Below are 16,443 nucleotides of genomic sequence, written 5' to 3' on the forward strand. Positions count from 1 at the left end.
ATGACCTCGAAAAGAAGGTCAAGGTCTCCCTTGTCAAGTGCTGTGGCACTTTTGGAGTCAACCAAATTGTGCATGTTTTTTTCCCAATTTATGAATGAGGCCAGCAAATCAACTGACAAATGTAAAATGGGAATCTTGATGACTGGTCTTGTTTTGATCTTAAGGGATGAAGTGCCACACTAATATTGAAAAAAAAGATTTATGTCATCAGTTGCCTTTTGCTGCATTTTGAAACGAACGTTTCACAATAAATGGTGGGTTTGTGTGGCCCAGTTGTCAAAGAGGCCACAATTATATGATCCTATGTTCATGGTTTCAAATCCCTATTTTGCCCAGATAATGATCATTGGTCTGTCAACACCATGATGCTTGATGATTCCATAAGCACCTCTGATCTGCATACTTCAGACTTTCCTCCCACATTAGGCTGACATGCCGTGATAAAACTGGAACAATGTTCAAAGCTGTGTGAAACTCACGAGTGAGCAAGTGAATGTATTTAATGACAATCAACAAGAACTAAAGATCTTATTCTTGAATGACAGTGTGTTTTCCAACAAGTTCAGCTTCCAACTATGACCCCATTTTGTTGCACATGTCATCAGATCAATGAGGTTTCCAAATAATTGTCATTTCCTGAGAGTGTATGAGTCTATATTGTCATGACAAGGTACCTCCCAGATCTTGTCGGGAACACCAAGAAAAGTTTTGTTTGTTTGTTTGTTTGTTTGTTTGTTGTTTAACGCCGCAATCAGCAATAATCCAGCTATATGACGGCAATCTGTAAGTAATTGAGTCTGGACCAGAAAATCCAGTGATTGACATCATGAGCATCGTATCATGCAATTGGAATTCGAAGACATGTATCAACCAAGTCAGCGAGCCTGACCACCTGATCCCTTTTGTCGCCTCTTACGACAAGCAGAGTCACCTTTTATGGCACCATGAAAGTATTCACACAATGTATCCATGTGGAGCCTCAAACCCTGATATTAGGTGTAACATGCGACCACTTCAACCACTGCCCTAATGAAGACAGAACAAACGTCTGACACTACAACTATTTATTCAGATTATATACAAACACTGACAGCATCAGTGTAACATTCTCCTGATGATCCAACAGGTTCAACTTACATCCAACCTGGCAGATAAATTGTTATAAGAGAAACGTTTCCATGGAAACCAATTTTTTTAGGCTAAAACAATTAGTTTTTGAAAAATCCTGGAGTGTGGCTTTATTTTTATTTTGGAACTAGTGTACAAAACCAAATTAGCAACATACATTCATGGTGTCACAACACGGGGGAAATAAACTGTTTACATATTTTTGTCCAGTTTCCAGATCAACTGCTTTCAGTCTCAAGGTTATTTCAATTCGCAATCAATTAATATCACATGATGAGTTCATGAAGTTGTTTGGTATCTTATGTAAAGACCAACTGAGTTCCAGTTGCATTCATCCACGTCTTCATCCACCAGCAACAGAAAACAACAAATTTATGTGAAATGAAAGTCTGACAGTCTCCAGTCGAGAAGGATGATGAGAGAATTCTCGTCACAGAGCACCACTGTCCACAAACACACAAGTCACATGATCACAATAATCTAGCCCGATGAAGGTCGTTGACCATCGCCTATCTGGCCTTGACCTTGGTTGACATCACTGATACACACCCACTCGCCCTCCAGTGACTCCTTCCATAAACTCACCTGCAACAAGATAAACAGTGAGTGAGTGAGTGAGAGACACGGTTAGTACTCCATCATTATGGGTGTTTTGTTTGTTTAACCCTGCAATCAGCAATATTCCAGCTAAATGACGGCAGTCTGTAAATAATTGAGCTTGGACCAGACAATCCAGTGACTGACATCATGATCATCGATCTACACAATTGTCATATGATGACATAACTCAAACAAGTCAGCGAGCCTGACCATCCGATATTATGACATGAATGTGATATCGAAGACCAATTTTGACCCAGATCTTCACGGGTACCATCATATTGTAGCTCGTGGTCTTTCTCAAGCAGATATGTAATCAGCAAGATTGAATAAGTTCATGCAGAATATCGCCCCTTTGATAATAATATTCCAGTAATATCACAACAGGGGACAGCAGAGTAAGTATAAAACCCATTGTACCCATGGAGGGAAATGATTCACTGTTGTTTTGTACCACAGTGCATGAGTGAGCGAGTATGGCTTTACGCTATATTTAGCAAACTTCCCAGCAATATCATGGCGTCAGACAACAGAAATGGTTGGTTGGTTGCTTTGTTGTTTAACGCCGCACTCAGCAATATTCCAGCTATATGACGGCAGTCTGTAAATAATCGAGTCTGGACCAGACAATCCAGGGATTAATATCATGAGCATCGATCTACGCAATTGGGATCGATGACATGCATCAACCAAGTCAGCGAGCCTGACCCCCCGATCCCGTTAGTTGCCTTTTACGACAAGCAGAGTCACCTTTTACGGCAAGCATGGGTTGCTAAACACCTATTCTACCCCGGAATCTTCACGGGTCACAACAGAAATGAGCTTCACACAATGTACCCATGTGGGGAATCGAATCCGGGTCTTCAACTTGACGAGCGAACACTTTAACAACTAGACTACCCCACCGCTCCTTGTGCCACAGTGCAAAATCGTTCTGGCATACACAAACAAAACAGAATCATAGCATGTTATTGACTAAAAGTTGTGACCTACTTTGTTATCTCCTCCTGAGACGGCGAGGATGTTCCCAGTAGTGGACCAACTGACGTGCCAGACAACATCGTTAAACTTGTGCAAGATCTTTGATGTCCATGTGTTGCTAGTGCCGTCATTCGTCCAGATCAGCACACGACAATCCTGGAACAGAACAGGACAATGATGGGCAAGGTCAAGGGATCACACAAATTCTAACTGTTAGTTGCCACATCTTAGATGAGACAGACAGACAGATATATTTCTATCCTAATACAAACTGACCTCCCGAATTGCAAAGTCAAGTGAACTGCAGCACCTTGGACCACAGAACTACACATCCCGCCACCACGAGAACATAAGCAGTGGTAACGATACAAACCTTGAGAGTCTACTGGCATGAACAGTGATCAGTGCTAATTTCTATCCCTGAACATATTGAAGCATTGCCCAGGTTAAACAATATATCTTTGGGTGGCCTAGTTTTGTTGAGCTATGAACACACTATGATGCTCTTGGGGAGGCCAAGACCTACCTGTGAACACAATGCTATGATGCTCTTGGGGAGGCCTAGCAACAGCTACCTGTGAACACAATGCTATGATGCTCTTGGGGAGGCCTAGCAACACCTACCCGTGAACGCGATGCTATGATGCTCTTGGGGAGGCCTAGCAACACCTACCTGTGAACACAATGCTATGATGCTCTTGGGGAGGCCTAGCAACACCTACCTGTGAACGCGATGCTATGATGCTCTTAGGGAGGTCTAGCAACAGCTACCTGTGAACGCGATGCTATGATGCTCTTAGAGAGGTCTAGCAACAGCTACCTGTGAACGCGATGCTATGATACTCTTAGGGAGGTCTAGCAACAGCTACCTGTGAACACAATGCTATGATGCTCTTGGGGAGGCCTAGCAACACCTTCCTGTGAACGCGACACTATGATGCTCTAAGGGGGACCTAGCAACACCTACCCGTGAACGCGATGCAATGATGCTCTTGGGGAGGCCTAGCAACACCTACCTGTGAACGCGATGCTATGATGCTCTTGGGGAGGCCTAGCAACAGCTACCTGTGAACACAATGCTATGATGCTCTTGGGGAGGCCTAGCAACACCTACCTGTGAACGCGATGCTATGATGCTCTTAGGGAGGCGTAGCAACAGCTACCTGTGAACACAATGCTATGATGCTCTAAGGGGGGCCTAGCAACACCTACCTGTGAACGCGATGCTATGATGCTCTTGGGGAGGCCTAGCAACAGCTACCTGTGAACACAATGCTATGATGCTCTTGGGGAGGCCTAGCAACACCTACCTGTGAACGCGATGCTATGATGCTCTAAGGGAGGCCTAGCAACACCTACCTGTGAACGCAATGCTATGATGCTCTTGGGGAGGCCTAGCAACACCTACCTGTGAACGCAATGCTATGATGCTCTAAGGGAGGCCTAGCAACACCTACCCGTGAACGCAATGCTATGAGGCTCTAAGGGAGGCCTAGCAACACCTACCTGTGAACGCAATGCTATGAGGCTCTTAGGGAGGCCTAGCAACACCTACCCATGAACGCAATGCTATGAGGCTCTTAGGGAGGCCTAGCAACACCTACCTGTGAACGCAATGCTATGAAGCTCTTAGGGAGGCCTAGCAACACCTACCTGTGAACATGATGCTATGAGGCTCTTAGGGAGGCCTAGCAACACCTACCCATGAACCCAATGCTATGAGGCTCTTAGGGAGGCCTAGCAACACCTACCTGTGAACGCGATGCTATGATGCTCTTAGGGAGGTCTAGCAACACCTACCTGTGAACACAATGCTATGATGCTCTTAGGGAGGCCTAGCAACACCTACCCATGAACGCAATGCTATGAGGCTCTTAGGGAGGCCAAGCAACACCTACCTGTGAACACGATGCTATGATGCTCTTGGGGAGGCCTATAGATGGCGCCCAGGCCACGTCCCGGACCCAGTCACTATGGGCCTCCAGCTTCTGGTCTTCTACCCACTGGCCATCTTCCTCTCTGCCACACAAAAATGTAAATACCAAATATGTAACCTGGAGTTGCGACAACAGTGATGGAAACAAATACAGTGAATAACAAGCAGAGAGTTCAAAATTGAGCATGAAAGTCAAGGGTCCCTTGTCCAATGTTAAAAGTTAATGATAGAGGGAATTCCTAAATCCACGTGCTGCAGGAGAAAACATCAAGGACCCTCCACCCCTAATTCCAAAACCTGCGTTAATAGTATCATATTTATTTAGTAACAAACCAGTTAACTTATTTTCATTAAAAATGGCACGAACTTCTTGATTGATTTGAGGGAGTGAACGATGCAATCACAAGTAGTCAACGTACAACACAGCAGCCTGTTATAACTAGGTCTGTGCCAGGCAAACAAGTGGTCGACAGTGACAGCAACAACCCTCCTAGTCACCATAACAACTAGGACATATTGCCAGTCAAAGGGTGGCAGAGGTCTTTTTCAAGGTGTCCATAATGGTATTCTTATCGTGGTGGTGTTTAATAATGTTGAGTTAGTGCGTCCTGGCGATCAGTTCCACATACATTTTCATCAAGCTAGTTCTACATACGATTTCATCAAGCAAGTTCTACATACGATTTCATGAAACTAATTCCACATACGATTCATCAAACTAATTCCATATACGATTTCATCAAGATATGACATTTTTTAACCCCTACAGTACCAGAATTTCCAGAATTCAATCATCCTCACCTCCACAACTTGACCAGGTTGTCACATCCCCCAGATACAAATCTCTTCACCGCTTGTTGACGAGCTCCTTGCTCAAACAATGCATTGGGGGCTGTGGCTGGAGCCCAACTCACAGCATTACAGCCAATCTAAGTAGAAATGCACATAAATAACAGTAGTGTACAGATATCACAGTAAAATACACAAGCAACTGGATACAACAGCATTAACTTTCCACTTTCCATATATCACATGACAGGGAATGTTTCAGTCCCTGGTTTCAGTGAGGGAACAAGTCCTGAAGGACCACATCAGCTGGTAACAAAAGTGCTCTGTAAACAACGCACAACTTTAACAATGGTAGAACAAACTTTCGACCAAACTGATAGTTTACTGTGATGAGTTATTCTTGATTCTTCTATCAAGCAGATGTTTTTGTTGTTTGTTTGTTGTTTAATGCCACACTTGGCAATATTCCAGCTATACGACGGCGGTCTGTAACTAATCAATTCTGGGCCAATCCAGTGATTGACATCATGAGCATCTGTCCACGTAATCGGGATCGATGACATGCATCAACCAAGTCAGTGAGCCTGACCACCTAATCCTGTTAGTCGCCTCTTACGACAAGCAAAGTCGCCTTTTACGGCAAGCTATGGTTGCTTAACTTTTCTATCCCGGATCTTCACGGGTCTAAGCAGATGTAATGCATGCAGAAGACACTGAAATGAACTCATGCTCATGACATAGATGTCAAAAATCATTTCCAAAATGTTTGTTTTTATTGTCATGGTAACAACAACACATGCCAAATAGAAGCAGCTTTGAACTGCAGCAGGTTTTTTTAAGATGGGAACTTGCGTTATGTGCAAATAACAGAACATGACAGCGAGGACTGAACATCAATATAAACAACTTACCGTATGTGCATTATTGATTTTCTTAGAGTCCCAAGCTCCGTCACCTGAAAGGGATTTTTTTAAATCATGATAGTGCCATAAATACAGATGAATTCATTGCTCAATCATTGCACCACACTCCATCTTCTGTTTCCACAAACGCTGGTAGTATTTTGCATTTGAAACAGAATACCCAGTTTCAGTTACACCCAAGTTAACCAAGAGTGCAGACATGGTGGATGGGAAGAAAACATTGGGGTATCACATTTGCCAAGCAATAATTTCCAAATCTATCATTGAAACAGTTTCTTGTTCCACCAAGAAATATACAAATGTTCTTTGTCAAGAACCGTTACCGTATTCGACGTAATAAGGGCCCTGCTCTAATAAGCGCCCACCGGCGGTATTTGCTAATATATTGGCTCGTGAACAATCCCAATTAGCACCTCTTCCAATTGTTCAATGTTCACGAGACTTATTTATTTGCTTACAATACGCACTCGTGTGTTATATGCACCCTTAATTATGGGCAATAAAATTCTAGAAAAATATATCTGTCGTACATAATCATTTCAGGCTGTCAGCATAAACCACGAAATTTATCTTTCAACTCTGTTTTTTTCACCAAAGTAAGAGCCCCCTTTTTCTAATTTTGAGAGCGCCCTGGGCGCTTATTACATCGAATACGGTACTCCTTGCTTAACAAATTGAACCTAACTGCAAGGGAGGTAATTTGAATGTTGCTTCTGACAAATTATCTCCCCCATGACATCACACCAGCTGTACGAACCAGCTGTTTGACTTTACATGACAAAATGTATGGCATTTAATGAAGATAACAACATCAGTACGTAAAAACTGCAGTATATTTTATCTTACACGATAGGTCTAACACTGAGTGAGATATTAGATATATTCCAGCAATATCACGGCAGGGGACACCAGAAATGGGCTTCACACATTGTATCAATGTGGGAAATCGAACCCGGGTCTTCGGTGTGACGAGCGAACACTTAAACCACTAGGCTACCCACCATGCCATGGTGATATGACAAATTAACCTCGGAAATACTGACACAGACAGTCTATCTTGTCTCTCTCATCCTAGTCTGACCAACAAGATGACGACATGCTGACTGACATGACCTAGTTACCTGTGCTGGAGATGACCGAGATGGACCCATCGGAGCTGCCACACACCAACATCAGGCCGAACTCGTGGGGAGCAAAACACACTGAGTTAACTGAAACATCAACCCAGAAAACCTATTATTCGTCAGTGAAGGCGATGGCTGACAAATGGCATGCTGCCACATTCCACCCAACACCTCATCCCACTTACCATCAGGCATGATCTATTGCAGACTTTGTATTTACCTTCTTTGAGAGGCATTTACAAGTTGGGATACTGAGTAAGGATAACGTACATATGAATGAGCATTACAAAATATGCCACTATCCAGATCTGGTCAGCGATGCTCTGATTGGTCGGACAAAAGGTCATTCAGGTGTGACCCGTAATGGGATGTCCCTAGATATTTGTTCCGCGGTAGCGAGAACTAACATCAGATTTTAAGGCGATGGGCTTTGCACACTATTTCAGTAAAACCATGGCGTGTTCATGTGGGTGGAAAGATCAAAAGATAAACATTTCATGTGTTGGCCATTTTGATGAAACCCACATGTATCAAGATCAGAAAAAATCTGAGATTTAAAACCACAATCAGAGGATCCTGGTGCAGCTGAGGTAGACAACTTGTGGAGTTTTAGACCAACAGTGTGCCCCTCATGCACTCAGCTATGTTAGTTTAAAGAAGAGTCACAGAAAATGGGAGTCAAAGTTTAGTCTTGATCATGACAAAAACCAAGACGGTGGCTGACCTGACGAGTCGTGGTTGGTGTATTCGTACAGCTTGCCCCACGTGCCATTGGTCTCCTTCCAGATGATGACCTTCCGGTCATAGCCACAGCTGGCGAGGAGGTTGCCGAACATGGGGTGCGCCCATGCCACCTGCCACACCGGCCCTTCATGGCTGCAACACAGAGGCTTCATATTCAAGAAGGTTGAAACAGGAGCAACATACAAAACAGTGAGTGAGTGAGTGAGTTTGGTTTAACGCCACTTTTAACATTATTCCAGTTATATTTCGGCATGTCAGCTTAATGCGGGAGGAAAGCCCCAAGTGATGCAGGTCTCAGACGTTTACCACTTCGGGGAAACCCACGAGCACGGGTATGGTGTTGACAAACCTAGAAACATAATCGGGGCGAACTGGGATTCGAACCCACAATCATAGGTTTCTGGCGTGCCCAAGGGACGCAACTCTGCACAGCGAATCGCGGCGCCTTAGACGACTGGGCCACCCATGCCCCCATACAAAACAGGCTACCTCAAGGGTTTGTTTGTTGTTTAATACCTCACTCAGCAATATTCCAGCTATATGATGGCGGTCTGTAAATACTCGAGTCTGGACCAGACAATCCAGTGATTGACATCATGAACATCGATCCACACAATTGGGATACGATGACATGCATCCACCAAGTCAGCGAGCCTGACCACCCGATCCTGTTAGTCGCCTTTTACGACAACCTCAAGGCAGAAGGGAACAAAGGGAAATAACCTCCAACAAAAGCAGTAGATCGTTCACGTAAACAGTTTTGTGGTAACCATGGCTTGATAAGTGTCAATATGACACAACTTGCTTGTTGTTTAACATAATTGAGTCTGGTCCAGACAATCCAGTGATTGACATATTGAGCATCGATCTACGCAATTGGGATACGAGTTTCGACTGATATTGTGAGGAACAATCCATGCTGTTGGGGTGTGATGACACGGCATCATACATAACACTGAGTCTGACTACATGATCCATTTCATCCAGCATAGGTGGTCATACAGGTTCATATATATATATATATATATATCTATGTGTGTCTGTGTGCGTGGTATACTCACCCTCGCAGGTCCGAGACTAAAGTCTGTTGATTATTTCTTACATCAAATATTTTGATTGATCTGTCTGATGAACATGTGGCTAGCCTGATGCCGTAGTAATCTAACTGAGCATCATGCTGAAATAAAGGAAACAGGATTTATTACCAAGTTGATCTAAACTTACTAAAAGAACCAAAAGATTCATATGAATAACCTTAAATTTCAAAATTATACTGTAATAATTATACTTAAAAATGGCAAGATGCATATAATATTGAAGACAAACTTACTGTGTTTTTAATTTAGATGTTTTGATAGCAGATGCAGAAAAAAGTCTTGGTTCTCAGGCACTGCCCACATCATCATAAAGTTCTTTGCATGTTTTGTTTTGTTTCCATTTTCAATTTTTTTTTGTGCATTGTGTTAACGTTGTGTATGGAAATAAAAACAAAACATGCGGCATAATAATGCAGGTGGTGCCTGAGAACCAAGACTATTATGTTTTTTAGCCTTGGTAATACAGGTAGTGTCATGATGGATGATATGGCATTGGACGATTCTAATATATTCAGAAGGTTGTATGTTCGAATTCAGAGATCAGTGAAGATCCATCTCAATCATAATAATTATACCCACACCATTATCATGATAATTTACCCCATATACAAATCTTTTCAACACAATATAATTAAGAGCAGCGGTAGAAACTAACAGTTTTAGTCCACTAGTCCTTATAATGATAACATAATAGCAAAACCCTTAAAAAGGGCAAATTTCTACTAGTCCTTATGATGCCTTAACTATTGGCCAGATTGGCAAGGGCTACAGGACTCGTGCCAATTTCTAACGCTGAAGAGATAGCTTGAACACATTGCAAACGTTCTACAGACAGGAAGTCAAAGTCTTATGAAGTGAAAGTAGATCATGGAGTAGACAATGGTAGAGCCATAGTCAAGATGTGTTGGTGATGTTGATGTAATGGAATTTGAGAATACGCACTTTAAGTCATTCTCCATAAACATGATAGAGTTGTCTCACATTAATTGTATACACACTGATCTTCAGCACCAACACAGCACTACACATGACATATCACACATATCATATTCTAATTTCATTTATAAAGAAGGGCTTTTCTAAACAGATGATGGAGCTTATTTCTTTCACAACAGCTCAGATTTAGGACATATATCATGTATATTAAACGCTACAGGTTTTATTGATAAATTTTCTGTTTGTACACAGGTGGAACAATGGTGTAAAAATGAATATGTTACCCGTTGGAGCGATATGTTAAGAAAGGAAGAGGGGCGAAATGGGCTTAATAAATTGAGAATGTATCGATGTTACAAACAAGTATATGGGACAGAATACTCTGTTTCAAATAAGATGCCCAGAAACTATAGATCGGCACTAGCCAAGTTTAGATGTGGCGTGGCTCCTATTCGAGTGGAAACCGGTCGATACGAAGGTGTACCTGTCAATAATAGAAGATGTTTTCACTGTAATGACAGCGTAGAAGACGAGGTCCATGTTTTGTTTCACTGCGCATTATATGATGATATCAGGGCAACTCTTTTTAATGAATGTATTGCTAAATCTTATAATGTTTTAGATATGCCTGATGTCGACAAACTTTGTTTTATTTTCAGTGACTCCAGTGTGTGTTTTATACTTGCCAAAGTCTGCTTTTTAATTCTTAATCGTAGAAAACATCTTTTTTATATGGATAACTTTTTACTATATATCTTTATATCATTTATGTATAAATTCTGTGATAATTCGTCGCTCATAATTCTACTGAATGGTTCTGTACATTTTATCTATGTCAAGTTGTATAAAGCTGTTTTATGTATGTACAGGAGTGAGACGTTAATAAACTATTGTCTGTCTGTCTGTCTGTCAGAGAAGGGTAGGAAAACTCAGGGGAATCTGTTGTAAAAATACAGTAAACTTGTGTAAACAGACGCGTGGCATTAATTAGTACACAATTAAATCACTGACTGAACAGCCGGTACAGAAACAACACATACACGACTTGTCGACCATAAAAGTAGTATGTACAACGTGGCAGTCATCAGCAAAATCAGCAAAATCATGGCGAATGCAAGATTCTAAAATGACATGGTAGTGTCAACATGTTAAATATATGTTGTCAAGATTATTAAGACCTAAGTTTCTACATGTAGTATTAAAGTATTAATCAATACATTGATGATTCCATTGCAGTATTACACCAGTACATTTTCTAGGACATTGATCAAATGTTATCCAAACTGTCCTGAAGATCTTAATTCTGATGATGGCATAAAAATATGTCCTATCAAAATGTCCTAAAGTCATGGAAATGTCCTAATGGCATTTGTCTCTATGAACATCCCTGCATTATAAACACCAGTCATCAACATGAACACAATGACTTTACACATAGTGCGAGGGTAGATGGTGACACGCAAGGATTGTCCTTGAATTTTTTACCTATGAGAGAAAATCCCCCCTGGTCTAAAAGCAATGAGATTTTTGGGCATGGAATGAGATTTTGCAAATTTTCAGAGACATTTTGTCTTCCCACAGTGGAAACTGTATTTGATATTTGGTATTTGTGACTCAAATTTTGTTGCAATTAATGTTACTTGATTATATAGACATGATAGATACATCCTCCGATATTTTCGAACATTAATTATTCCACTGTGAATATTTAAAAATATTAGCATAAGTATCAACAAAAAAATGCATTAGTATTTATATTTCAGTTCACTGTCTACTTTAGGAGAAAATACATTAATATTTATGCATTTCAGTTCATTGTGGACTTTAGGAGGAATTATTTGCGAGAACAATTATAGATAAGGCTTGTTAACAAAACCACCATCAGCTGTTCATTTCGTTAGCGTGCGGGAAACAAACAATTTCTAGGTCTTCGACAATGTCTGTTAAGATCGTAATTTAATATATTCAAAGTGATGACATGAAATAGTGACAGTTTTAAATGGTGTTACAGTTTGTTGACAAAAACTATATAATTTACATTCCAGTGCTTTCGTCAATTTTGCTGTCTTATTTCCGTCTGCAGTGTGCAGTGTATCAAAGACCGGGTGCCTGACCATATCAAATGAAATCTTATCAATATGGACTTTTTTAATTAATAAGCAGTGACAGTTCATTATACAATGACTATTGCTCCAGATTTTGTTTAATTAGCAACAATTAAGTCATTTATTTTCTGCAGAGGGTGGCATGTTTGCCATGTGCAGCAGCCAGAAAATGTTTACGAGTAACCGAAAGTTGAAAACATTGTTGACATTCACAATGTTTATGAGTTACAGTTTTCAATAAATATGGACAAATCTGGAAGCAAACATATCTGGCATATTCTAAAAAAATCTCCAACTTGCTGTTTGGCCACTAGAAATAGTTCTAAATTCATAATTCATGCACGTAGGCCATTCTTGCAAGAGGGTATGTTCATGAAAACCAGTGCTGTCTTATTTAAAGTCTAGACGAATTTCATCTAAAATATGGTCGTTTTTTATCTGAATTTTATATATACTTATGGTGAAAGAGGTGTATGTATATTCATTTAGGTTTGGTTTTGTCATTCCAAAATTAAAATTTGCTTGTGTTTTGAAACTTTACCCGTGATTGCATTTTTCTCTTGATTTCCGCACGGATGCACATATATGTAGTCATTGATTTCTGCTTGGATTTAAGTGACAAAAAAATATGGTTAACGACTTGTTGTAGATCACCGAATAGGATTTGACAATCAGGTATAAAAAAATGTAGTGCAAAGCTCCACGCAGTGATATAGGAAACAGTTATGCACAGTAAGAGATGGCATGCAGTGTTGCGAGTATTGAAATTGTTGTTTCTAATGACAATTTTTGACGACTGAAGAAATTATCGAGTAATTTTTTTAGGTACAGTAGATCAGCATTCACTCCAGGAAGTTTCTGACATGGGCCCTTCATGTGAAAATTTCAAATATTCCCGAGGGAGGTGCATACAGCACAATGTTAAAATGCCTCATTGTATTTGCAAAAGGTGGGCCTAGAATTATCCCTGGTAGATAATTTTATTCAAGCTATACGACTTTTTCGATGTTTGTAGGTGAATATAAGAGTGTCAATGCGGATAAAGCTATTGAATTGTACTCGATTTTCAATCGCACTGAATCACAGCCTAAGTCTATCCCTGGACATGTACAATAACTTACAATCATGTCTTCATGAGCTGTATCGATAGAGTTGATGACAGACACCTGAAACAGAAAAGCTAACATGAACACAGTATTCAGCAATACTTAATTCACTCTCATTGTTAATGGGTCATACTCTGCACACACACTGTCCAGAAGCTGGGGCTAGGAAGGGTGACCTGGGTACCTGGGTCAATTCTGTAACTTCCACTGCTCGGTTCCTGTTTTAACTCCCAACCCTGTGTTCATGTAATCTTGCAACTATGAAAAATATGTCAGCAGTCAAAACAATGTGAAAAAAACTTTCAAATGACAAATTGTCACTTATGAATCTGATAATTTTGTAAACATCACGCGACTGAATTTTGTACACGTGCAGTGACTGACGATAACATTGATGACATGCCTACGCTTTTAAAACTCAATCTGACAGCATATACATGATATAGGGCAGATTTGGGGTTCTTATCACATTGCTTAGATCAAAATATGTCCAAACACCATGTTTTTCAACGTCCAAAAACTGAGTACCCAGACGTCAATTTTCACAGCTCTGTCAGAAGCCATACTGAACTGGAACCTTATCCTTCATGATGTTAACAAGAGTAGAACATTGTGATTTATAATTGCATATTAAAGCAATCTTTCACAATCTATATTTACATGAAATATTACAATTTGGATCAATAAGAAAATTCATCTGCAAACATGGTAAAGCTCATGCAATGTGAACACATGTTCAAAATAATTATCAGCCCAAAATGCAGTCTGTAGCGGATTACTAGGAGTAAACTTGTCCACGAATCTAGATGAAGCGGCCATAAAATTTCTGAGTCCCGTGATGGGATTTGAACCTTCTGATCTGAGGTCGGACGCCTTGTCTACATGACCAAAGAGGTTAACCCCGTCAGCAAGCTGACAAGATAAGGATGTCATCTGTAGGATGACTCCACGCCCTGCTACATAGACATGAGGCAAACAAGGTACAAATTAACTGAATATGCTGACAGGGGGAGCGGGTCAAAACAGCCTCAAAAGGTAAAGTCAAATTGGAATAAAGAAGACAAACATAAAATACCAGTTCATAGATCAGATCTTCACTATCTTCGGCCACACAGAAAATACAGAAGACAAACTCAAGTATTGTGTCACATTTATTGTATACACTTCAGCACCAACTCAGCACTACACATGACATATCACACATATCATATTCTAATTTCATTTATAAAGAAGGGCTTTTCTAAACAGATGATGGAGCCTATTTCTTTCACAACAGCTCAGAGAAGGGTAGGAAAACTCAGGGGAATCTGTTTTAAAAATACAGTAAACTTGTGTAAACAGACGCGTGGCATTAATTAGTACACAATTAAATCACTGACTGAACAGCCGGTACAGAAACAACACATACACGACTTGTCGACCATAAAAGTAGTATGTACGACAGAATATTCAGCACAAACAAAAAACCTACCATAATTGCAAGTTGAACAAGTCCACTATCAATTTCACAAAGTACCACTCTCTTATAGTGTTCGTTTTCGCCAGCATAAACACGCCGACAAATTTTCTCCAACTTCTGAAAATGACGGAAGTGCGCTAACGTGGCACAAAACTTCCGGTAAAGGGGAGTAAGAAGAATATTTATTATTGCTTGCCGTTAAAAATGATAAACTGACTTTTTTTCTTGTGTTATTCTAAAGTTGAAGGGTTATTGCATTGTTACTATCGGGGAAACAGGGAATTTGCCCGCCTCAAACGACCCGAGCTATGGAAACCAGAATTTATTGAATTTATGGAAAAAAACTATTTTACTGTATGAAGCAAATTAAAATCTCCAGTATCGCCCGGTTCTTCGCTCTCACCTGCAGAAGTTCTGACCTCTACGTGTCAGTCGGTACAGCCTAAGCCTCCAGCAATGAGTATATGTATGCAGGTATTCTGACAGGATCATCCGGGTAGCATAGGCAAAGAGGTATCATCTTTTCAACACACTGCCAATACTTGGATATGATGTAGTTTTGAAAGTACAAATGCTTCAAGTTCAGTTGTCGATAACCTGAATCGTTTCTGTTCTCAAAACTACATCATTGCAACACATCAGTGCCCTCAGTATGCAATCTTTCACGATAAACTTACTCTCAAGTTTACCAAGGACAAGATGATAGTAATCATTGTATACAAGGATCGCCTACATAACCATAGTTACTTCTGAGAGAGTTAGTGAGTTGGGTTTTAACTCCGCTTTGGCCAGTATTTCAGTTATATATCACGGCGTGGCAGCTTGATTTTGGAGGGAAGTCCGAACTGATGCGGGTCACAGACGTTTACCACTTTGGTGAAACCCGCGAGCACGGGTATGGTGCTGCCAAACCTACAAACATAATCGAGGCGAACATGGATTCGAACCCACGATCATAGGTTTCTGGCGTGCACGAGTGACACAATTTTGCACAGCGAATTGCGGGGCCTTAGACGACTGGGCCACTTGTGTCACCAGTGACTGCTGTGGTAGATTAGCAATATGTGAGGTAAATACTTTGTCAGAGTCACCATGCAAATTATTTTCTCACGTCTATATATGACGGATGCAATTATTCCTCATATCAGATCACAGTTACCTCTGCAGAGTTGCGCCCCCTAGGCGTTCTAGAAACCCATGCGTATGTTTCTTGGTTTGTCAGCACCATGCCCGTGCTGAGGGGAGTGTGGTTTCGCTACATAGTAGATATGGACACTGGGAATCTCGTTAATTCATTCACGAGCGTCACATATCAGATGACGAGGCGATTTTAGAGTCCCGAAAGTGGAAATGGTGTCGGATGCGAGATGTAATAATAATAATAACAACCACGACGACGATGATGATGATGATGATGATAATAATAATAATATATCAATAATAGGTAATTTATATTGCGCATACTTCCACACCACACAGGGGCATGCTCAGAGCGCTGTTATTACCCGTCACTGG

The 16,443-nt window shown here is 40.8% G+C and overlaps 1 protein-coding gene across 1 annotated transcript; it reads right to left on the minus strand.

Annotated features, from left to right (window-relative positions):
• Nucleotides 1-1,049: 1,049 nt before the first annotated feature.
• Nucleotides 1,050-15,080, minus strand: LOC124134440 (protein SEC13 homolog). Its single transcript, XM_046499251.2, has 10 exons — nt 14,941-15,080; nt 13,485-13,529; nt 9,287-9,402; nt 8,206-8,357; nt 7,479-7,568; nt 6,346-6,389; nt 5,447-5,574; nt 4,608-4,728; nt 2,722-2,865; nt 1,050-1,713 (listed from the first exon to the last, which is right to left on the minus strand). Exons 1-10 carry the CDS (start codon nt 14,941-14,943, stop codon nt 1,609-1,611), a joined length of 948 nt encoding a protein of 315 aa, XP_046355207.2. The 5' UTR covers nt 14,944-15,080; the 3' UTR covers nt 1,050-1,608.
• Nucleotides 15,081-16,443: the final 1,363 nt, after the last annotated feature.

The sequence above is a fragment of the Haliotis rufescens genome, unplaced genomic scaffold (assembly GCF_023055435.1).
Source record: "Haliotis rufescens isolate VD_foot unplaced genomic scaffold, xgHalRufe1.0.p SCAF_16, whole genome shotgun sequence".
NCBI lineage: Eukaryota > Metazoa > Mollusca > Gastropoda > Lepetellida > Haliotidae > Haliotis > Haliotis rufescens.

Excerpts from the sequence above, each read along its gene's own strand:
- LOC124134440 (XM_046499251.2), bottom strand. Across the intron at positions 6,390-7,478 it reads CTCGGTCATCTCCAGCACAG|GTGACGGAGCTTGGGACTCT; the intron begins GTAACTAGGTCA and ends AATCCCTTTCAG. Across the intron at positions 1,714-2,721 it reads TCTCAGGAGGAGATAACAAA|GTGAGTTTATGGAAGGAGTC; the intron begins GTAGGTCACAAC and ends ATCTTGTTGCAG.